This window comes from Oenanthe melanoleuca, chromosome 7 (genome assembly GCF_029582105.1).
Source record: "Oenanthe melanoleuca isolate GR-GAL-2019-014 chromosome 7, OMel1.0, whole genome shotgun sequence".
NCBI classification, from domain to species: Eukaryota; Metazoa; Chordata; class Aves; order Passeriformes; family Muscicapidae; genus Oenanthe; species Oenanthe melanoleuca.
Genome location: NC_079341.1, coordinates 33,670,930 through 33,695,929, shown reverse-complemented (window position 1 = coordinate 33,695,929; position 25,000 = coordinate 33,670,930). Strand labels below are relative to the sequence as shown.

General features: G+C 41.2%; 1 protein-coding gene across 3 annotated transcripts in view; it reads left to right on the top strand.

Annotated features, from left to right (window-relative positions):
* Positions 1-25,000, top strand: part of ZEB2 (zinc finger E-box binding homeobox 2) — a 114,220-nt gene that overhangs the window by 85,233 nt on the left and 3,987 nt on the right. For all 3 annotated transcript variants that reach the window (XM_056496900.1, XM_056496899.1, XM_056496901.1), the window contains 6 exons: positions 2,847-2,918; positions 8,919-9,107; positions 9,797-10,011; positions 12,528-12,636; positions 13,488-15,457; positions 17,483-17,663. In XM_056496900.1, the coding sequence (XP_056352875.1) occupies positions 2,847-2,918; positions 8,919-9,107; positions 9,797-10,011; positions 12,528-12,636; positions 13,488-15,457; positions 17,483-17,663 (2,736 nt within the window). The remainder of the gene's footprint in view (positions 1-2,846; positions 2,919-8,918; positions 9,108-9,796; positions 10,012-12,527; positions 12,637-13,487; positions 15,458-17,482; positions 17,664-25,000) is intronic.

Below are 25,000 nucleotides of genomic sequence, written 5' to 3'. Positions count from 1 at the left end.
TACAAGTGTTTTCAAAATAAATACAGTATGTGGTTTTAGACAGACATATTACATTTGGTCAGATGTGCTCCAAATAGCGAGGTGCTCTCCAAAAAATAAACCAGCAAAGCCCCCACTTAGGATCCATTCAGATTAAATAAATGCTGAGCGCGTGTTTGTGGATCCTCTGCCTCATCTGTGCATGCAGGGCACTGTCCTGCTTTTATTCTGGCTCCAACACCCAGAGCTTTGCTCTGGATTTACAGCAGCAGCCCTGGATTTTCAGAGTTTATGTTTTACCAAATTAATGCTGAGAGGAAGAAAACGCTGTGAATATATGTTGTTTTTTTGTTTGGTTGTTTTTTGATTTTTTTTTTTTTAAAGACAGACAGAAAGTGCAGGGTCACAGATTTTAGGAAGAGGGCAGGTTTAGGTAAAGAAAAGTCATGTTGGAGTGTTGCAATGCTAGAGGTTAAATTGTGCAAGCGTCAGCTAAATGAGAATTAAAATGTACATGAAAAATTGCAGTGTGTACCCTGGTGACCTGCACAAAGCAAGAAGCTGAGCAGAGCCTTCGTGAGCCTTGAATAATTTTTGGGAAGCAACTAGACACTGCAACTTCTCTTTATCACAGAAGAAAATGGCAATGAGGAAGGAAGTGCAGCAAAAAATCTTGAACATTACCTCTACTATGCAAAAAAAAAAGGCAAAAAAAAAAAGCTGTTAACTGTTTTCCCCTTGCTGACTGGGTAGACGTGCCCTCAGATGGAAAACTTCTGATACTTGTGACTCCTTACTACCAGAAATCACATGAGATGATCAAGGAAGAAAATCACAATGGCTATATTTATATCAAAGGCTGAATTTCTCAGAAACACTGTACCTTGATTAAAATTTCTGGGAGGCTGCAATAAAAATATCAGATGTGAGACTGGCTCAGCAGATCAATTATCATAATTGACAACATTTTATTAATACATATTGAACTCCTAAATGTTTTGGACGCAAGATAACCCCGTGAAAATGATCCTGAGAGAGGCAGAATGCCAGATCTGGGAAAAAAATCAAGGCTGGCTTGTCTGCTGTACAGTTTAAACAAATATTTTTCATCTGGTCTGCATATTCTATGCTTTTGTACAAATTTAGCATCTGTTTGTACCTGCATATTTTAACTTAAGAGCTTTCATTAATTTTTTCTCTCTTTTTTTAAGCTTCAAAGCCATAAACATGTATATTTATACCACAGTATTGTATGCTGGTTGTAAAGCTCTGAATTAAGTCATTCTGTGCTTTAGTTTTGATTAGAATGATACAATTAGAACCTGTTATTCTACCAACTAATTACTTGTAGAGTGTGACATCTGAAGAATACTACAAGATTACAAATTTAGGAATGAACCGAGAATGTGCTCTGTTTATATTATTCCCCTATTTTCAGTCAAATCATTGTCATGGAAATGGATTAATACTGGGCCAGTCTCTGTCCTCATCAAAATCTTTCTCACCAAAAAAAAAAAAAAAAAAAAAAAAAAAAAAAAAAAAAAAAAAAAGTAATAAAAATTTTAATGCTTCATGTATCAATAACATTTTAATAGCATGCTTTGATCTTCTTGCCAGTATATCAGTTGATTGGGCAAGCAGCATCCATCTTCCTGAATCATCATCGACTGGTGTTTGTTTCTGGGAAAATCTCTCCTTTTTTTTTTTAATTTATTTGGTCATTGTTGAACCACTTCTGGGTGCCTTGTGCCATTTTATTTCTTGCAAGTGCATCTCAGTGAATGATTAAAGGAGATTTTTTTCACTTAAATCTCAAATACTAAATTCTCTCACGTGAAGGAAAGGGAGAGGTTGTGTGTTTGTGCATGTCTTTAGATAGAGAAAGACTGGAATTTAGAAGTTGAAAAAGTGAGAAAGAAATGCTCTGTATATTTTTTTTTTTACCTGTGAAAACCCTTTGGAAGGTTAAATCCTATCCAGGCTGTATGTGTGAATACCTGTTGCACACGAACTAACAAATTAGCAGCAAGAAACTAAGTTTGACAGGCAGTGCCAGGCAGGCTGAAACATCCAGGAAAATAATTGTTCTCCCCAGTGATGGAGCCACTTCTAAAAGCTATTTTTATTCTGTCTGAACCCCTAGGTTCATGGAAAGTAAACCAACCCATAAAAACATATAATAAATAATTTTACACGTATCATGCTCATTTGCATTTGAATTAACCCAATTTATGGCCATAAAGGCAGACTTTGTCAGTGCACAGAAAATGCAAACAAGTAGTAGGGGCAGAGGAGTGCTCCACAGTTGAAGATTTGTCACATTTCTGCACCACTCAATATTAATGCTTGCTGTGCCTCAAACGAGGTTAAAATGATGGTGACAGCTCAGATCTGTGTGGTGATAGATAGATAGAGAGGGAGATACAAGAAGTTCTTACATCTTCCTCCTGCATTTGCATTTTCTTCCAGGTATAGATCTCACAGTGTCTGTTAACTGATTATTTCTTTTAAATAAGTCGGGGGAAAAAAAGAAGAACAAAAAAAAAATTTAAAAAAAAAAAAAAAATCCCTTTTTCTCACCAGACTGCTTATTAGATTTGATATTGGGAAAAGCCCTTCATTTACTCCGAACAAACAGTTCTGCTTTCCACCACTCGCTGTCGTGTTTAAAGTAAATAAGTTCTCGTCCCTCCAGCGCTGCTGAACTCATTCACTCCCCAGAACAAAGCCATTGTGTCCAGGTCCACAACAGCCCTTTTCTCTCCTTCCCTGAGCGGGATCTTCCCCAGCACCACAGTGTGCTCCCCAGCTTTGTGAGCCACTCACCGCCGTGCCAGTGCTAACAGTGTGCATGCTTTATTTCACAGAGGAAATGAAGGAAGATTATGACACTATGGGGCCTGAAGCCACAATTCAGACCACTGGAAACAATGGTACAGGTAAGGACTTGCATGGAGTGAGCATCACTTTTCTTTGGGATAACGTAGAGCTAGGTGTTCATGAAGAGTGAGGGTGACAAAACAATCTATTTCTCATTTTCAGTTAAAAAATTGGAAAATACTGACATAATTCTCCTGGTTTTTAATTTCCCCCCAAATTATCATGAGAGTGCAGTGACCAATTCATGCAGTAGAGTTTTTGTTATCCCTCCTGTGTCCCACAACATTTTAGCCCCAACTCCTTGTAGCTGCATCCTTGGGAGATAAGAGTTCTCAGCAGGGTGAGGAGATGTTTTCCCAAGCAGGGTGAACCTTGGACAGTTTAAAGTAGCTGGGCCAAGATACAGTAGCCTTTTAATGAGAGAGACTGTACAAAGAGCTTGATAATGAGGATGGGGTGCATCCTCCTTGGCAGCCCCAGATTTGGGTGGTGCACAGAGTGAGCTGCAACAGAGACTGAAAACATCTTTTCAACAAGACAGACATAAACCCCTTACATAGATCCACAGACACACACACACTTTAAATGCATATTTATGAGATTATAATGTTTCTGGCTAATCTTTTTTATTTTTTTTCCACTTTTCGCATCTTTTTCTTTCCCCTCTTCTTAGAAATCAATACATTTGGTGGCACAAGAAGTGTGACAGAGATATTTAGCAGGCATCACCTCTGAGCCACCTCTCTTTTTCTGTAGCAGAGCAAACCAGAAAAAGGTTCCTGTTGCTATTTTCTAATCCGAATGAATTCAGGGGTTTTTACCATGTTCTTTCCAAAGGCCCCACTCTATCCTCAGCACAGCCAAATGCCATACATCACCCAGTGTTTCTTCTGCACTTTGTCACAATTTGAGATGTTGCAGACAGATTTACACAGCTAAAAGGAAGAGTTTTCTAGTGTAAGTACATTTTTATACATTCCATTATGAAATTTAGTTCATAGGTAATAGTCTCCACAAATATTACTGTAAAAGGTGGTACCAAAGTCTCACAAGGATTTTATTACTCACACTTTCCTAATGTTGGTAACACCCACATAAAACCCCAGTGCTCTTATTAAGCATCACAAGAAATTTATTTTATCATTCTTGAGGGGGAAAATAATAGGAAAATAAAACTGTGTCACTGCTTTCTTCATCCATTAGATTTATTATGCATGAAAGGAGGGTGGCACCGAGGCACAGTTCATCATTACGTTTGTACTTAATGATGTTGCTGTGCAGAACTGGCCACATATGTATCTCAAAAGCTTATTTTATTTCCAAGAGACGGCAATAAAGTGACAAATTGTGCTTAGCACTTGGAGAAACAGGATTTTAAAAGACATCTGATTCAGAAACAAGGCTTGATAGTTATCTGAATTACCATTACCAGAGCCTTTGAGGTCCCCTATCAGTCCGTGTGACTTCCTTTGCGCATATTTTCCTTACCATAACAGGCCTTGACTCTTTCATGCTTGCAATGTGGTCTGCTTCAAGGGGAAGACTTCATATCCTCTTAGTCCCTTCCCTTCCAGTATCCGATGTCCTTGTCTTCCAGCTCATCGTTGGCCTCATGAAATCTGGGGGTGCCATCGAGCCCCTCTGCCAACCCTGAGTGAGGTCCATGGGTGTCCTGCCTCTGCTGGAAAGAGTTTTCCATGGAATAAATAAGTGTTACCCCTACCCAACTTGATGCACTGCAAACTCATGCCTCAAGGAGTGTTTTGCACTTAGGTGGTGTGCATTTAAAATGCAAGAGTTTCTCTGTGTGTTGCTCAATTCCTTCCCCAAATGTCCTGTGAAAGTTCCAGGCTCCTCTTTACTCCAGCTACAATGGGAGGCTTGCTCAAATAATCATCACAAGCTTCTCTGACAGTGTTTAATTCAAGTCTTTTGTCACTGAGGTGTTCAGAGCATCTTTCAGTGGAGGATGATGTCTTGTCAGGTTGGGTAGAACACCTTTCTGTAGTTGCTAAAGTGTCCACAGACTCTTAAGAGCAATGTCTAATTACTTAGGCATGATAAATACTTTGATAAATTAAATGTTTATGCCAATCTTTTCATTTTGAGTGGGAGAGGCCAGGTGACTATGAGGACCTGTAGTTTCCTCTATTAGGAGTAAAAGCTCCTCTTCATTCCCAGTGAGATCCCTCAACCATTTTTTGATAAGGAAAGGGAAGAAATCAGTCCCTGAGCTGTTGGAGAATCTTCCTGGATAGTCTGGGAAGTGTTCAAAGTTTTCTTCTTTAGCCTCACTATAGGCTTTGGGCCTGTCTTGAGTGTTCAGCCTCAATTTTTCCCTGCAGGCTCTAGGAGATCTAACACTGATGCTCAATAAAGTAGCAGAGGTGAGGCTGAGACTAGACCCAATGAAAACACACATCCAACCAGAAAGTCTCTGTGGGTGCATGCAATATCTGTGGTGCATTTTTAGCATCAAATTCTCTGCAAAATGTCATTAGTAGAGAAAGAAAACTAAAAGAAAAGGTCTCCATTATTAAATTATTCTGATATTGTCAGAGTGGCCACTTCCTAGTGGTACTTAGAGAGAAATCTTGTTATCAGTACATTAATCAGCTGCATTTTTATAACGAGCCATGGAGGCATCATAGTGAAAAAGCAGAAGTGACCATTAGGGTGAAAATTTAGGATTTTGGTCCTGCTGAATGAATTTGCAAATATTTTGGAGGATTTCTGCAATAGGGACTTGAAAAAATGATGTTTAGCAGAAGAGGTTTTAAAAATGTGAATTAAGAAATTCTTACGGTTTATTTTATTCCAACTTTTATGGTTATTGCAACTGGGATACTTGCAAAGAATAGATTAAGTAAACCCCTGTAAACAAACAGAAAAATTTTCCTGGTTTTGATTTGTAACATCTGACAAAATTCAAGTAAAGATCTCTTAACATAATTTAAAGAAGGGAAAGAAAAACTTTCAGGGAGAGGAAAACAGAACCAAAACTTGGCAGGTTGGAGGACAGGCCGTTTTCAGGCTGTAATCTGTGTGTACCAATGGGGGCCTCTCACTTCCTGGCTAATGAAGGCTGTGGTTTTATTAGCTTTGTTTGCGATTAAGAGCAGCTATCACCATCTAGCAGGACGAGTTCCCACACAAAATAACTGGTCTCCCATGCTCATTGGACCTCTCTCCCACTTTATCTTAAAAGGTCCTAAATGCCTCCAAAGATAGCTTTCCTTAATGTGTTTTATTTTTATGTGACACAGCCACATCAGCTTTTGGAGCTGAAAATATTTCTGCTCTCCAGGCTCCAATAATTAATTAAAAAAAGACTTATTTGGTGAGGTCACCCATCATAGATCTCGCTGAAATTCTTGCCCCTCCAGGAGGGGATGAGCAGTGGGTGTGCAGTGTCATCCCACAAGGAGTCTGGGAACATGGCTTTGGAAAATAAATCAGGGCATGGAGGGGGGAAGTAAGTCTTCCACCCAGAAGTCGAGAGAGAAACCTAATGATTGTCAGATGGGTCTTTTTAGTAGCACTGGGTGAGCTTCCAGCCATGCCTGGATTGTCAGTAACACTGCTGGTGAGAAACCAGACCCACATGGACACCCTTCACTATTTGTGTCAATCTGCAGCACTGGTTGTATTGCTTCAGTGAAGGATCTATCAGCTTTTCCACTAAATCCCCTTGTTTTTAGGGGTTTATGATGTAGACATAAACATTTGCTTTAGCTCCTGGATTGCATGCACAGACATAGAAGCTAAATAATCCCTAGAATTAGGAAACCAAGGCTGGTAATATCACAGCAGTCCTCCACAACCTGTTGCATCAGCCTCCAGATAGCCTTGGGGGCACGAGGGAAGAACCTCATTTGGGTTTGAGTTGGGGATGAAAGCTCCTAATTTTAACTCAGGCCTTGCTTGGTGGCTTGAATCCTAACCCTATAAATGCAGTTGCAAACCCATGTACTCCTGGTTTACCCAGAGGAGAAAAGGGACACATGGGACTACTCCCTGGAGCCATCCCATTTCTCCTCTCTGGAGAAAAACTCCCTCTCCTTGCTTCACAGGTAGCACTCATTGGATCATAGCCTAGATATGGCAAAAATAAATTTGTTTTCCTTGGATCTATTGCTAAGACAAGAGAAGGAGTGGAGCTTGGGTAGTGTTAAGACAGAGGGTAGATGATCTTGTAACACTTGGAAGATCTAGGCGTAACAGGGGAATGAAAAGTTAGATTTACAGCATAAAAGTAAAGCCTCAGCAATTTTTTTCTGATTAGGACAAGAAGTTCTACACCTACTGTGATGCTCTTGTGCATAAGGTGCACTCAATAACCACCATTTTGTTAAATTTCTCTCCCTGAACAAAATGGAGGTAAAGTACTCTGTCTTCTTCCCCACACTCACATTCCTCTTCTTTAGAAGCTGCTTTATTTTGGAGAAAGAGGAGAATTGTTTCTCATGCTAATAAATGGTAACTGGAGCTGCAGAAGGACCAAGAGGAGCTCTGTGCTGGTGTAGCCATTCCCTACAAAACCACTGTGATAGGAACAGAAGTTTCCCTCCACAACCAGGGTCCCGTGCCCTGTGCCATTTGGTCACTGTCACTAAAATAGTGCAGAACAGTTGAGAAGCTGCTCAGCTCATATGAAAAATAGGGCATATTTGTCTCAGCCAGAGGATTTGATTTTATCGGCTAAAGGGATGAGGTTTACAGAGACGGATATCTACTTTTATCGATGACGCCGAGATCAGAGCTTCAAATCAGGCGCTGCAGGCTCCCAGTTGTGCCCCAGTCAGAGGTCACGGTTCATTTTCGCCACCAGCATCCCTGCCTTGCATTTTCATAGGAAACTGAGGCAAAATATTTATCCATTTCTAAATACCAAGAAGCTGGTTAGTCTCTTATTTCCAGTGGTTACAACCACCCCCTTGATTTCCACGTGTTTATTCCATGTTGCTCCCCAGCATCACTGACAGTGGAATTGTGCTGTTTACTATTTTACTTCCACATGAACTCCAGAACAGTTCATGGTGTTTCCTCATTTTCCTATTTCGCCTCAGCAGAAATACACTAAAAATTTAATCAATCATAAGATGTTATTTTAATTTATGGTCAGTTAAAAACAAGTATCTTTAGTTCCCTGGCACCAACTGTGTCTTTCAAGACTTGTTAATAAACAAAGAAGCACAACTTAGAGGAAGTAAATAATAATTTCTTTTTTTCCCTTTTCTTCTCTAGTATAATTATATTATTATTTGTTTATAACATCTCAGAGTTTTAAGGTTTTCCTATAAACAGTGTTCATATGCTTTGTGGCTGAGCATGTATCATGTTTCATGGACACTGCATGGATAATGAAAATTGAGGTTACATTTAAAGTAAAGAAGGAAAACTCTTGTATGGACTGTCAAAGTGGTTTTGAGCTTGGTGATCACATGGTCTAAACCATGTGGCTCTACTGCAGAAATCATGAAGCAATAAGTTTTTAGAACAGCCCATTCTCTCATTATAAGTTAATTTTTCAGGGAGGAAAGAAAAAGTAGGAAGATGTGAGCTATTTTCTTCTTGTGCATGACAAAGAGGAGGCTGAGGTAGGACCTGTCTCAGAAAAGTTTGGTCTTTTACTACCTGTGACTGCCATCTCCCCACATGGGGACTGTCTCGGGGTCTGCAGGATCCAGAGGCAGCTGAGCTCAGTCCTGTAGGTTGAGCTGTGCTCATGCCAAAAGCTGTGGGACCCCCAGGAGCCCCATGAAGGTTGTTCAGGTTCCTGCAATGAAAGATTACCTGCATTACCCAAGCCTCATAAACTTCTCCTGCTGCCCTGTCGAGCCCCGTGTTCTTGTTAATTTAACTGCCTGCCCTTACTGCCATCCACATTGGTGGAAAGCCCACATTAATTTTATTGGGAGCTGGAGTAAGGCTGATGAGAGCAAGGATCCAGCTGCAGCCCCAGCCTTGTAGCTCAACCTCTAACACTGCTGACCAGCCCAAGCTCTCTGGGACAATGCACTCAACCACCCTTTCTTTTCCCCCTTCTCTTATTTTAGTGAAGAACGCAAATTGCACGTCGGACTTTGAGGAATATTTTGCCAAAAGGAAACTGGAGGAAGGAGATGGGCATGCAGTCAGCATAGCAGAGTACCTGCAGCGCAGCGACACAGCCATTATTTACCCTGAAGCCCCCGAGGAACTGTCTCGCCTTGGCACTCCAGAGGCCAATGGGCAAGAAGAAAATGGTGAGGCTGTAATTCATTTTTAGCCAGTATCCTGACCTCGTGCAGCTGTTGCAATTATAAATGCACTACATGCCTGGGTGTTTACCTTAAAAATTGAAGAACAGCTGCAGCGGCATGGAATTTCATGAGCAAAGATTGGGGCTGTAATTTCAGTGTATTGTGATTTTTTAGTCAGCACATTTGTATTATTTGCTGGGTGAACTGAAGAGCTGAATTTAAACAGGAGAAAGGCTGCTGCTCTACTTGGGAGTTTGGAAAGTTTTAATAGAGTTTTAATGCAACAAAAGACAGAGTATCCAGCCTATTGCTCTCCAATGCCTTGATAAATAACGGGAGAAGAGTCACTAGGAAGGATTTGGTCAATGGCATAATAACGTAACGAGCTGGGGCTGGAATGCAAATTGCCAATTGATCAGGAATAGCATTCCTTAGTTTTCCAGGCAGCCAGGTCTGGGGAGGAGTGATGCCCACAATCCATTTCCCCCTGGCGGGTGCGGAGCGGGCCCTGCGAGCCTGCCGTGGGCGTGCGCGGGTGCCGGTGCCTCCCGCCGCCCTCCCTCCCGGGCAGCAGATTGCGGCGATTCCTCTCATACCATCCCGGGCAATCGGCCCATGAGCTGCCATTGATTTGCTGACCTTTTGGCCTGCCTCTCTTTCCTCTCCCCCCTCCCCGCCATCCCGGGGCGCAGACCTGCCACCTGGAACTCCAGATGCCTTCGCCCAACTGCTGACCTGCCCCTACTGCGACCGGGGCTACAAGCGCCTGACGTCCCTCAAGGAGCACATCAAGTACCGCCACGAGAAGAACGAGGAGAACTTCTCGTGCCCTCTCTGTAACTACACGTTTGCCTACCGCACCCAGCTCGAGCGGCATATGGTGACACACAAGCCAGGGACAGATCAGGTGGGGGGCTGGTTTTAAGTGATTTCTTTCTGTAATAACCCCTTAGAGAAACGATATTGCTTTGATTGGCAATCATTATTAATTTTTCATGGCATTTTGAAGATGCAGATCTTTTAATGGTAATAGCTTTAATTGAGGTCTAAATGATTTTTTGATGGTCTCTTCTAATATGATTTAATAGTCTTATGTTCACGATCGAATGAGTGTGTTAATTTCTAATTTAGAAATTTTATTTGCACTTTAACTTGACTTTAGTTTCGTTTTTATGTTCCTCAAAAAGTGAATGAAACTGTAGCATTTTAATTATACATTATTAAACATCTCAGCAATTTTAATTCCATTTTTCACCTAGTTTTACTTTGCAATGTTGCAAATAGGAGCTCCAAGACATACTAAAAGATCCGCTAATATTTTTCCATTACTTTTTGAGTAACCTTTTCAATCACATGAAATTATGCGTATTTTGTATAATCGTTTGTTAGGCATAATTACACATTTTGAGAAGAACTCTTCCAACAGTACATATAGGCTATCATTTGTGATTGTGCCACCAGAATTGGGCATTGCTCTCATTTGTATAGCCCGGCAGAGTATCTGCAATAAATCAAGGCTGTTTTTTCCTCGATGGGGTACATGTAATATTATATCAGTGCCACATTTAAGGAAATGCTGGTGTCTCAAACAGGTGACTGAGCTTCCCTAGTGCTCCTAGATGGGCTAGCAATAGACCTGCACCACAAAATTCTTTGCACACCAGCAGAAAAACTGCTCCTAGCTGGGGAATTACTTCTAAAAACCCAGCTTAAGGAGGGCTGTAATGGAAACTCAAATGGCATGGTTAAAAGTTGAATAAATAGATGTGTGCATTGTGTCAAATTATAAGAGCTTTATGGCGTATTTATTTTTCTTAAAAACCTGAAAATCACAATCAGATGGATTTCTCTTGGTAGGTTTTTCTCAGCAGAAGGTAAATTCAGGAAAACACACATCTTCCTAATAATGCGATTTTTGCAATTAGCATTTTTAAGAGAACCGTATCTTTTGCTTGATCTTAAATCAATATAAATGACTCCAGAGCGCTTTCTCCCATTCTTTCCTTCCCATGGTTTTGCAGTAGACAAACACATTTTCCCATGTATATTTTTGCTAACCTGATCCACCGTAAGGTTCTTCCTTTTGCCTCGTATCATTAAAAACACCAGGGGAGGGAACAAAACCCGCCTGGATATTTATCCAACGTAACTGCCTGAAATTTCACATGCGAGAGCGCGCTGGTACTGGCGCATTATGAATGGTAGCTTTGGTGTTGAAAAGTCCCCTCATTTGCTCATGGCATTTACAATTAGTAAATTAAAATGATTGTATCATATTAACAGTGGCACAACTAAAGTTTATAGTAGTCCTTGGAGGGCGATGGGGGGAGACAAAACAGCTGTTGCTGTTTGTTTATGCAACTCAGCAACATATGAGCGCGGGTCCCTCAATGGCGCGCGGCGGGCTGGGCTCTGCTTGATCTTTGAAGGTTGCTGCTGTTTGAACAAACCTCCCTGTGTCCCATGTAACACCATCTGTCTCGCCAGGAATGTGGGAAGAGGCAGCACACCCTCGCAGTTGTCATACCGTTTCGGCGCTGCCTTTTTTTTTTTTTTTTTTTTCTCTTTTTTTTTCCTCTTTTTTTCCCCCCCCTCTTTTCCCCCCTTCTCCCTGCTCCTGCAAAAGGCTTTTGTGTTGTGGTTGCCTGCAAAAGGCTGACCTCCTACCTTGAGCATCCAGAGTGGTTGGCTACGTGATTATCAAGATAATAATTATTTTTTAATTAATTTTTTTTTTTCCTCTCAAAATTCAAAGTCATGGGGCTTTCCTTGCTTGTTGCAAAAAGGTCAGCTGCCTTTGATTATATCTTTATACCACTTTTAACTTTCAACTTTCCCTTGCCCCTCAGAAGAACACTGAGGGAAAACATGGCACAAAAGGTAGCTCAAGTCTTTCCTGCTGCTCTGTGATTTTAAAAAAACATTTCCAGCAGCAGCTTATGCTGAAGATGCAGTCTCTCCTGCTTGATAATGAATTAAATCTTACACGAAATGCCACTAACGACAGTGTTTCTCTCTTTCCTCCACATGCAGTAAACAGAATTTTTAAACAAGCTGAGTCCCACATGTTCAGAATCTGCTAGGAATATTAAGAGCCACAAATCTTCTTATAAAACTGTTTCTCTCATCGTAAGATACCTTAAAGCAACACATTTCTGATGAGAGACTTAGGAAATAATTCTAAAGCAAATATCGAATGCTCATGTGAAAGTACTTTCTCATTTGTTTCGGTTTACTGCCAACATTTTGATTTTTATTGCAACACTGATGAGACAAATAAATGTACATGCAGACCTTTTGGTCCGCTTGACGAATTCAGAGTCACATTAATTTAATTTTTGTTTTTTAAGCTTGAAATTCATGGTTTCTCTTGCATAAAATTCATGTTGGTATCTCTTTTTTTTTTCCTTCTTTTCCTCCCAGCACCAAATGCTGACCCAAGGAGCAGGCAATCGCAAGTTCAAATGCACTGAGTGTGGCAAGGCCTTCAAATATAAACACCATCTGAAGGAACACCTGCGAATTCACAGTGGTGAGTAGCGGAGGTGCTGGTGTGCTCATTTGCATTTTGTTTAATTAGCTGAGTTTTAAAGACTGCTTAAAATTTACACAGTTCTGCTTCTGGCTTCTTGGAGCTACCAAGGTATTTCATAAGTGGTATCTGAGTCATCCTCATTTATCATGCTGTTAATACCATGGTCTCGCTAAAAGATTTGGAAATTGTAAAGCTTCCTGCAAATAATATAGATTGTTTGGCAGTTTGAGTTCAGAAGCGTTCATTCATTGCTGTGCAGCAGGAACCTGAAGAGTCCATTATATTTTCCAAAATAAAAAGTCCCCCCAAGTGAAATACAACTCATATTCTCAGATAACAAGAAACTGCCAAGCCTCTCAGATTGAATGACTCGGGCAATTTGGCTCTCCTACTTGATGCAGAATTCAGCACACAAAATGTCACCAGGCTCAGCCCAGGCACAGTCTAACATCAGGACTCAGTTTCTCATACTGGTGCTCATATCTGGTGAAAATTCCATTTTTGGGAAGAGAAAAAAAAAAAGAAACAAATCAAATTTGAGCAGTCTTAATTTGACTTGACTCCCTTCCCTCCAGGGTGCTTACCTGTGACTTGCCCTGGTCAGTCTGGAGCCAATCTCACACTTTGATGGCTGTTGCCACCTGGAGACTCTGGATCCAAACTGACCTCAAAACCTGTAGAAAGAGGAAGGTAAAGTAGTGGTGGTGTGTGGTCGTGTTCATAGAATTAATATTTCCTTCTCTGTTAATCACTGGATGCACAGGCAATCAGTTAGATACCAAATGCAATCTCTTGCAATAATAGCAGCAAGAATGATAATTAACATTTGGTTTTAATTATCATTTTAGGTGAAAAACCATATGAGTGTCCAAACTGCAAGAAACGTTTCTCCCATTCTGGCTCCTACAGTTCGCACATCAGCAGCAAGAAGTGTATTGGTTTAATTTCTGTAAATGGCAGAATGAGAAACAATATCAAGACGGGTTCTTCTCCTAATTCTGTATCTTCCTCTCCTACTAATTCAGCCATCACACAGCTGAGAAACAAGCTGGAGAATGGCAAACCACTTAGTATGTCTGAGCAAACAGGCCTACTGAAAATTAAAACAGAACCACTAGATTTCAATGAGTACAAGGTTCTTATGGCCTCGCATGGGTTTAGTGCAACTAGTCCTTTTATGAATGGTGGACTTGGAGCAACCAGCCCCTTAGGAGTTCACGCGTCTGCTCAAAGTCCAATGCAGCACTTAGGTGTAGGGATGGAAGCACCATTGCTCGGGTTTCCTGCGGTAGGCAGCAATTTAAGCGAGGTGCAGAAGGTCCTACAGATTGTGGACAACACGGTTTCCAGGCAGAAAATGGACTGCAAGGCTGAAGAGATCTCCAAGTTGAAGGTTTACCATATGAAGGATTCATGCTCTCAAGCTGAGGAACAAGGAGTTACCTCCCCCAATATTCCCCCTGTGGGTCTTCCAGTAGTAAGTCATAATGGTGCCACTAAAAGTATTATTGACTATACATTAGAGAAAGTCAATGAAGCCAAAGCTTGCCTCCAGAGCTTGACCACAGACTCGAGGAGGCAGCTCAATAACATTAAAAAAGAAAAGCTGCGAACCCTAATAGACCTGGTAACTGAAGACAAGATGATAGAGAACCACAACGTATCCACTCCATTTTCATGCCAGTTCTGTAAAGAAAGCTTTCCTGGTCCCATTCCGTTGCATCAGCATGAGCGTTACCTGTGTAAAATGAACGAAGAAATCAAGGCAGTCCTTCAGCCTCACGAGAACATGGTTCCCAACAAACCTGGAGTGTTTGATAAGCAAACTCTCTTGCTGTCATCAGTACTTTCTGAGAAAGGAATGACTAGCCCCATCAACCCATACAAGGACCACATGTCTGTACTTAAAGCATATTATGCTATGAATATGGAACCCAACTCTGATGAACTACTGAAAATTTCCATTGCTGTTGGCCTTCCTCAGGAATTTGTGAAGGAATGGTTTGAACAAAGAAAAGTCTACCAGTATTCAAGTTCCAGGTCACCATCACGGGAAAGGGCCAGTGCCAAGGTGGCGCTGGCTGCCACCAACAACACTCCCACTAAAGACTCTTTGTCAGCCAGATCTCCAATAAAGCCTGTGGACTCTATAACTTCACCATCTATAGCTGAACTCCATAACAGTGTTACTAATTGTGATACTCCTCTCAGGCTAACAAAACCTCCTCATTTTACCAATATTAAGCCAGTTGATAAATTGGACCACTCTAGGAGCAATACTCCTTCTCCTTTAAATCTTTCTTCCACATCTTCTAAAAACTCCCACAGTAGTTCTTACACTCCAAACAGTTTCTCTTCTGAGGAGCTTCAGGCTGAGCCATTGGACTTGTCTTTACCAAAACAAATGAAGGAACCCAAAAGTATTATAGCCACAAAGAACAAAACAAAATCTAATAGTGTAAATTTAGAACACAACAGTGTTTCTTCATCATCTGAAAACTCAGATGAGCCGCTGAACTTGACTTTTATCAAGAAGGAGTTTTCTAATTCAAATAATCTGGATAAAAGCACTAACCCAGTATTTGGTATGAACCCATTTAGTGCCAAACCTTTATACACAACACTTCCACCACAGAGCGCATTTCCCCCAGCCACTTTTATGCCACCAGTCCAGACCAGTATTCCTGGGCTGCGACCATACCCAGGACTAGATCAGATGAGCTTCCTACCACATATGGCCTATACCTACCCAACTGGAGCAGCTACTTTTGCTGATATGCAGCAAAGGAGAAAGTACCAGCGGAAACAAGGATTTCAGGTAAATGGTTTTAACTGTTTCCTCCTTTAAAAAGGCTAGAATTTAGTATTTTGTGATATGTCCTCCTAGAGAAGAAAAAGCCCAAAGCTATAATCAACTTTTCACACAAAATTAGCAGAGTTTATTTAAGTCTGAACTTGGAAGGACGTGGTGGAGTAGGAAAATAAACTGCAGTTAATTTAAGAGTACCTCTACTTGGATTCAGAAGCAGTACCAATTACTTTGAACATGCATAATGACCTTTGTTCTTTTAAGAGTTCAGCTATTTCTCATTGGATTTGTGTAGCAACATAATAATAGTAGTAGTAATAATAATAGTAATAATAATAGTAATAATAATAATAATAATAATAATAATACTAATAATAATAATGTCCCTAAAAATCATATCCTAGAGAAAAAAAATGGGATCTTTGTAGGAAAATTTATCTCTTCAGGGCATAACTACATTTCACCACAGAGAAAAGGAGCAGTGGGAGATCCTTTGGAATCACCTCCACACTTGGACAAAAAGTTATATCCCTCTAAGCAGATACAGCCTCATAGACACCATTGATTACATCCATTGATTACAGCCTTCCGAGCTTCCTTCTCCATATTTTTGGGGGATTGTTCAGCCACCAGTCATGGGAAAGTTGCCTCTCTTCTCATGAATGTCTGGGGGATAAGAAACATTGACCCATACCCTCTTCCTTTGGGCCACCTACTGCTCTTCCCAGACTCCTAGTCCTGTAATCCTGCCAGTCATCTGGAACAGCTCTGAAAAAACCCCAGAGATTAAATGAAATTATTTGGAGAGGTAGCAGCCAGGGCCTTTAATCACAGACAAAGTCTTTCCCTGGATACATAATCTGGGTCAGCACCTCTTCGTGCCCGGGTACAACCTGAAATTCTTCCCCAGAGTCAATGCAGGTGTAGCAAAGATTTTTATCCCTTGCATGCCTGCAGTGAAGAGCAGCTCCACCTAAGTTGTACTTTTATAGCCTTTTGCTGGATGTATTCAGATATAATGTACAGAGTTGAGTTAAATGAGATTAACTGATTATAGATTAATAATTTTTTCTTACATTTGCGCCTGTTCCCCCATGTCCTATTACCGTCTATTAGTAATTTTACTGACTAGTAAATGTTTTATAGTTTCAAATATGAAAATCAGGTATGGTTTTACATTACAGACTGTAATCCCTCTTTGCACAATAGGAGCATAAATAGCACTGCACCTCCATAACAGCTGTTCCACTATTCCAATTTACAGTACATCTGCCCTCTTTGTAAATGTATTTAAGCCTATTTAATCTTCTCTAATATTAATTAGTGCAAACCTAGTCTAAGAAAACTGAACTGTGTGATAGCAAATGGAAATGTATGTTATCATGCAAGTTTGCACTCTCTTTGGATCGAGACAAAATAAATATCAAGAAATTTAATAATTTACTGATCCACATTCATTATTGCTTAATGCTGAAGGCTGTTTTAACATAGATAGAACATTGATAAAAAGTGTTATTAATATTCCCTATTTCAAATTACAAAATTAAATATAAAAATATAGCTTGAGGCCCTTAGTCGGGAGACATACATTTAAATGGATTGCATAATAATAACATTTGTACCTAAATATAAAATTCAATTAAAACCTTTCCACAGATACAGAATACATCCAAGTTTTGGAATTTTGAAAGGGATGGTCCCTTAGCTGTTGCTTATGTTTACCTTTGTAAAATAAAACAATACCTTTTGCTGGCCATGAAAAGCCTCCCCTTCACACCTTGTTGGAAATACTTAGTGTTGATATGGAAAATACTGCTGGTCTGTGCAAGCCACTTTGCTGCAGAGTGCTCAAAGACAGAAAGTTGGTTTGAGGCATAGAAGCAGAAAGCTCCTCGTTATTTCCATACTTACCGCCAGCTGCAGTTTCATTATTGGTATTCCAAGCTAAGAGGGACCACTGAGGTGGTTTTAACTTTCCTGGGGCAGGCAGGCTGGTGGTGGGAGCGGAGTCGCTGACCAGTGGTTCCCTTGCAGGGAGAATTGCTTGATGGAACCCCAGACTACATGTCCGGCCTGGACGACATGACGGACTCCGACTCCTGTCTGTCCCGGAAGAAGATCAAGAAGACAGAAAGTGGCATGTACGCGTGTGACTTATGTGACAAGACATTCCAGAAGAGCAGTTCCCTGCTGCGACACAAATACGAGCACACAGGTAGGGCAGGACTGGGGGTCGTGCTCTGTTCTTCACAGCCTTCCATGAGTACGTTCGTGCGGGTGCTGAAAAAAAACCCTTTTGCCCTTTTCTGACTTATTTTTTTTTAATTTTTCTTGAGGGTTACTGCTTGGTGAAGGACAGTTGGGTGTGATGGGGTGAATGTTGGTGGCAGTCATCATCTCCCAGGCCAAGCCCTCTTGCAGTGAGACAGGCCCTAGGACTCAAAACAACTGCAACTTGGTCAACACAAAGTCTGGCATGGGAAGGAAGACAGTGTATTTCATGTTTCTTAGACACTATCTGACCCTGCTCCATTTAATCCAATAGGAAAACTGCTGCTGATGTTAGCAGCATGAGAGCTGACTCTGGCCAAGTTATCTGAAAGTCAACAGCTCAGGGGGTTTCCTCTCGCCGTGATTTTGCACACCAGCAGCACAAGCAGGTTGCAGTTCACTTTTTCACTTCCCAGTTAATGCTCAGGGAAGGTTCCCTTCTTCCCTGAGTAGGAAGTGATTTTTGCCTAGTTCAAGGATGCTTGCCAAAGCTCACCACGCACAGTCAGCTTAAAAAATACTTTGGTTTGAAAAAGACCTTCCATCACACCCATGGTGGTTGTGCTCCCCTTACAGACAGTGCTCCCTTCCCCACTGTCAGCCAGGACAGAGCTCTCTGAGGGCCACACATTGGCCCAGCATGTTTCAGTTAGAGGAAAATGGGACCTGAGCTTCCCAAATAATAGAGATATCAAGTTATGTTGGACAAAGGGAATGTGAATTATCATCTGAATTATTGTGCAGCAGGACATAAACCAAACTCCAACTTCCTAGAGTTAGAAAAAGTTTACTCAGGAGGAAACTTGCCTTAACTTTGAAAGCTGAGTCCTGCTTCAGGAAATGAAGTAAGTCACATCATCCTTCAATCTCACCATGTGAGGGTAAAAACCTTATACCTCTCTATTAATATATCTTTCAGGCCCCACAGAACACTCTGGCTTTTCACAGATGAAAAATTTACAATTCAGAAGTGGACTGTGCCTTTAAAACAAAATCCTTTACTTTGTTATTTTTCCTTCTTATACTTTTCTTCCAAATTTTAAGCTAATCCCACAAAGGAAAATACAAAAGGAAGTTAAAATACATGTGGGATTAGGAAAGAAAATGAAAAGCAACATTTTGGACTAGATCAGCCAGTTCATTGGCAGAATGTGCTTCCCACTACATTATTCAGATCAAATTGTTTATTCAGTAGAAGAAGCTTTGAAGGCTTTACGTCCCTGCACCTTTCCTCTCCTGAATGATTTTATTACAGCCATCTGCAAACATTATGGTTTACTACACTACTACTGTAAAGCTCTTATGTTAGAACTGGCCTTCATATATATCGGGATCTGGACATATGGTTGAATCCCATAAAGTTGGTAGTCCATAAGGTCGACAGACATATGGTTGAAAGGCTGAAAATTTGACAAGCTGAAATGTGTGCAATCACCTTGATTTGCAAAATAAACTGCATTTGTAATAGCAAAAATATGTTATGGTCTTGAAGTATCAGGGGAACCTACTGCCTAGAAAAATGCCACACAGCTGCAGTGCAGGGACTCTTCTCCTGCTTCTTCCCTCTGTCCCTTTTGGCTTCTCAACTTCACGTCCATCAATTTTATGGGACTCAGCCTTATGATCCAGAACATGTATAGGGTGTCAGATTTAATACACTAGAACTGCAGCACATCATCAGGCTGGAGCCTGGCATTTAGGGACAGGAAGGATGGTCTTGTGGCAGAGGCACAGGCAGTGAGAGCACTGCACTCTCCCCTGCCTCACCACAGACTTCCTCTGTGAATTACAGCAAATTGCTTCAGCTTTCTCTCACCTTCTCCCATCTTTGAAACACGGGGAAATGATACCAGCCTGCCTCTCTGGGGTGTTGTAAATAATAATTCATGATATCCTGCGATGGAGCTCACTGGATAAAGTGGGAAGGACTATTATCAGGGATGTGTTTGCTTTGATGGAGCCTCAGTGCATCAGTTTGAGCAGCTGGGAGCTCTGAAGGGCTTGGCTGGGCCAGCCCCAAAACCTCCTGCACAGCCTTCAGGAGGCACTGGCACTCTGGCTAATGGCTCAGGTGCATCTTAAGTGAATTTCAAATTAATTCGATAGTTTCAGGTAGAACTTATAGTCACATTAATAACATAGGTGTGAAACTGCAGTCTCTGCTCAGTGGAAGGAACCAAGTTGAAAGTAACACCCTATTCTGCCTTTGGGGTCATTGTAAGAGCAGGCCCAGGTTTTTCAACCAACTTTTTGAAACCTAAAAACCAGAAAAAAACCTTTTTTTTCTGAGGATGTTGCTGTTTTCTGAGCAGCTGATCATGACCTGTTGCAGCTCCATTAGAAACATGTTTTAGGAGGAATTGGAACGCTTCCTGTCTTTCCTAGAAAAGCACAGAATAATAGATATTGTTTATAACAATCTCCTTTTTTCTGTGTAAAAAGAATATATGGGTTTTGTTAGGACTTTGGGACAATCAGATTTTTATTTGTCACACCTTCTCAAGGTCCATATATCTATGGCAGCTAGTGATAGAACAAGGGTTAAAAGAGTCAGACAGAGGTCCCTAAAAATTTATCCCAGGGAAATCATTGGCAGCAAAACATTGACTGGTAAAACTACCCATTCTCTATCATTAATCAAGTGTTGTAAAGGGGAAAACAGGAATGTTTAGGTGTTGCAGTCCAGCTGAGTTTTCCATGCCAGGGCAAGAAGAGTAGCATTTGGCCAGTTCATTTGGTCATCCCAAGAACTTTTGGTAGGACCACGTGGCTGGCCACAGGACAAAGAGCTATGTGGTTACCTCTGTACACCATGCCTGCCACAGCTGGAACACAGCAGAAAAAGGGCCACAGATTTCACAATCTATAGTTTTTAATTTCTGCAGTAATGGTGGTATTCAGTAATAGCTTACAGCTTCATGGGGAGAGGGAAAATTTATTGTGTTATTGCAATGAGTGAATTGCATTGGTCTGGCTCATCTGAAATTTAGTCTAGAGGCCACTGTTGGTTGCAGAACCAAATTCTGACAGTTTAATTTTGGAATTCCATTGAATTTTGAGAGAAGTTATGTGTCTCTCTTAGAGTTTGAGCTGCACAAGGTCCTGGTTCCTTAAAGTCAGGAGATGCAGCACTGTAATTAGGGTGTGGAGCACGGTAGGTAGCACAGGCATCCAGTGCTCACATGATTTTCCTGTGGAATCTTACAGACTCATCCTAATTTGGACAGGCTGAAATTAGTTGAGCCAATATGTGATGTGTCTAATCTCAGATTTTTCCAAGCTGCTTAGCACAAGGTTCAGGACACTTTCCTCATGAAAGGTGAAGAAGGTGGTCGCCTTCACGGCAAAGCGTTGGCGCTTTGGCAAGCAAAAAATTCTTTGTGCTGCTGATAAGGAGGGAAACCAGGAGTGGGTGAGTGAGCAGGAGAGCAAAGAGAATGGAGCATCTAGAAATACAGAAATATCCTGGCCCCTGGTCCAGCAATGAGGGGGGTTAATGTTTGTTCTGCCCTCGTCAACGCCCGTGTCTGCCACACACCAGCTCCGTTGTAGCTGCACAGGGGAACTCTCAGCGTGCCTGCTCCCCAACAAAAGCTGGAAACAGTTTTTCAGAATCCTACCTAGAAATTTAAAATCCTTTCATTGTTGTTCTATATTACATCATATTCTATTTTATTACTTGTGTGGGCTGTCGAGGGCCTCATAGCTGTGCTAGGGCTTTCATCCTTTCCTTTTCCACTGTATATTTTATTAAGACCTCTTTTTTATTTTTGTAGCTTTCATGCTGATGCAAGCACTAGTTTTATTTCCAGATTGATTCTGTAAACTAAATATTGTTCTTGAGCCTGGTAGCAAATCAGCTCTCTCTGGCTAGTATTTTGAATTCCCAGCTTGGGAGTTTTCTTTATTTAGAGCTTGATTCATAAAAAATTTACATGCTATTTAAAGGTTATTTTTTCTTGCTTTACTCTGATACAAGTTTAGAATTCCCCATTTTACACTCAAATAAAGGGGGAAAAAAGGATATATTCTATGTTTGTGTCTGCAGACAAGGTCTCCTATTGAAAATGGAACAGGTGCAGCTTGGGCAATTATATATAAATTGCATTTATCTTACACCTTTGACTGCTTTGCTATGCTCTGGCCACTAATCCATCTCCATTGGGACTACATCTAACATCCAAACCCCTGAGCAGCTTCAAAAGAACTGCCTTTAAAAAAAATACAAACAAACTGTCACAAAAATATTTCCTTCTTTCCTCCAAAGAGTGGGATTTCTGTTTGGCCCCCTCCCATGGAAAAGAGACCCACTTGCCTTAGGCAAAGGATGGGTGATATTTAGTCTGGGACCAGTGACAGCTTGTGATCTGATGTCTTGTGACTTTTATACCACTGCAAATGGGAAATGCACAGCTTTCCAGTCAAAGACTTTTAGCCCAGGAAGATTGAGAGATACTTACTATCAGAGATGTTTTTGTTGTTCTCTTGTTTTAACAGAAATGCAATTTTAGAGACTTTGCAAACAGATCAGTTATAATTTCCCCTCTGCAGATTGAGTGTGGACCCCATGGGAACCTATGTTTTGCAATGAAGGAAAAAAAAAAAAGGCACAAATATTTCCTCTAGATATTTGAGAGGGATTTATAATTTAATTTAACTGCAAAATGTGGCATCTACATCAGTCATCCATCTGACCAAACACAAGTGTTTTGTGAGCCCTTCTGTGAGCTTCCTTGGGTCCAGCTCTCCCTGCTCCATCCCCCATGGATCACACAGGGCATCTGGGATGGGATTGGATGCAGCCTGTGGGGTGGGATGTCAAATCTGCTTCCTTTTGACTTACCTCTACTCCAATGGTGTTATGAATGTTGTGACACTGCGTGACAGCGCTCTAGGACAAGGTGATGGCTTCAAAATGAACAAGAGTGGGTTTAGATATCAGGATTTGAGATATTAAGGAGATATTATTAGATATTAAGAAGAAAGACTTCACTGTGAGGGTGGTGAGGTTGGACAGGGCTTGGAGCAGCCTGGCCTAGTGGAAGGTGTCCCCATCCATGGAAGGGTGAAATGAGATGAGTTTAAGGTCTCTTCCAACCCAAACCAGCTGGGGATCCCATGGTTTCCTGAATTGTAGGTCCTCCTTATTCCCCTACAATTGCAGACTTGTCCCCATCCCCAGTGTAAAATGCCTTAGTCCAGCTTTATTTTATGACCTTTTAGCACATTGTAGGGATTAAACATTCATTTTAAATGGCTGAAACACTGGGGTTTGCCCATGAGGGGAAGAAAATAATTCTGCAAATGTTCGGAAACCTGATACATTTAAAAACATTTTTCAATTAGTGTTGTAACAGCTGCACACTGAGCACTGCTAAGGTATGTTGTGTGGTGTCTGAACAAAGAACTTTGCCCAAGCTGTCAGGTTCCCTCAGATCAAAACTGAGGCCTTGATATGGATGTGGTAGACCAAATAGCTCTAGCATTGCCTTTTTAGTACCAACATAAATTAATATGAAAATATGAAGTATTTTAATCTATTAATTTCTAAATTAATTTATAAAATATGGATGATTCCCTGCCAGGCTACATCTGTGTGTGGCATGAATGCCACATGCAAGGGATGAGCAAAGCAGGCAAAGACTGAGGGATGAGCACATCACCCAACCTTTGGAAGGGTGGGTGGAAACAAGACTGGATGAGAGCAGTGGAGGTGGTTGACTTCTGTTTGAAAGGAAAAGTGCTGGGAGCTGGATGGAGCACAACTGTGGGGTGAGAATCATAGAATGGTTTGGGTTGGAAGGGATCATTAAAACTCATCTGGTCCCTGCAATGACCAGGGAAACCTTTGGCTAGATCAGAATGATCAGGGCCCTGTCCAATCTGACCTCAAATATTTCCCAGGATGGGACAGAGAAGGGTGTAGTGGGCATCAGATGTAGTGTGCCTAAAAAAAAAAAAAAAAAATCAGGGAATTCAAAGTAATGGAGAAGTGATGGTGGAGAAGTGGAACAAGACAAGGGTTGGGCTTGCTGATGCTAGGGGAAAAGTAAGTCAGAGGGAGGGACTTAGTTAATGTGGGCATGAGCAAAGGAGCAAAATTGAAACAAAATTAGCAATTATTGAGGTATTAGTAAGGGGACATCAATGTGTTGCTCTGAGGGTAACCAGCAGGAGAACTGGGTCAGGGCAGAGTTCATCCCACTGGGTGTTGGTAGGGCTGGGAAGGTTCCCACTCACCCTGAGGGTTTTCCACTGGCACTGCTGGGTTTGAGAGCGCTTAGGCTGAGAGTGCTTTGGGATTTTAAGCTAATTTGAGTAAGTGACTTGATCGTGCTTAAATCTCCTGAGCTAAGACTCTGGGATTTCCCCTTTGTGGCTAAACTTGTGCCCTGAATCGCAGGTAGTTGACTCCAGCTCTGGATTTGGTGCACCCCTAGGTCAAGGCTGCAGGTTCAAAGCCAAAATACATTTATAGCTCAAAGCTCAGAGTTTTCTTTGAGTTTGACTTTTAACCAACATGTTAAATTGGCAGAAATGCAGATTTAGGAAACGGTTCACGCAAGCAATACTTCTATAATTCAATATATCAAGTTTGAATTTTCAATTTTACTATAGAGAGAAATAAAGGAAAAAAAAGAAACCTTGTGTGTGTGCAGACCTAGGAAACTCTCTTACAAAGAAGTGCAGTTTGAGCCCTAATTTCCAGGCATCTACTAGTTTCCCTGTCACTTAGGTTACTTTAGCTGTGGTTTCTCCTGTATTTTCCTTGCTGCCAGATCTCCCCTTCATTTCATAACACAATTTTGGCTTCCTTGAGGATTCGTTAATCACACCTTATTAAATGTGAACTTTCACAGTGGGACTTGAAGGTAGCTGTGAATGGATAGAAATAAAAAATTAGCATAATCCTCTGTATTCATTCTTAACAACTTTGCTATGAAAGTAGAGTTTTTTCTGTGCCTGACTTTCCATGCTCTCATGTCCCAGGGAAAAAAATCAGATCAGTTTCATAAAGGAGCAGCCTGAGTTTTCCTGGATTTTTTTGAGATCCTTCAGTGATCTGAAAGCATTTATATTTTTTCCTGCTGGATTTCCTTCCATGCTGGTGTTTCCTAGCCCTTTGCTCTTGGCTGGCAGTCCATCATACTCACCCTCTCCCTGCTTTTGCTTCTTTAAAATTAAAGAAACACCACACTTTCACAAGTGACAGGGTGGAAGGGCTCTGGTGTGAAGTTTATTCCTGTTCTGGTCACATGCTGCATGAGCTAAGTATGATAA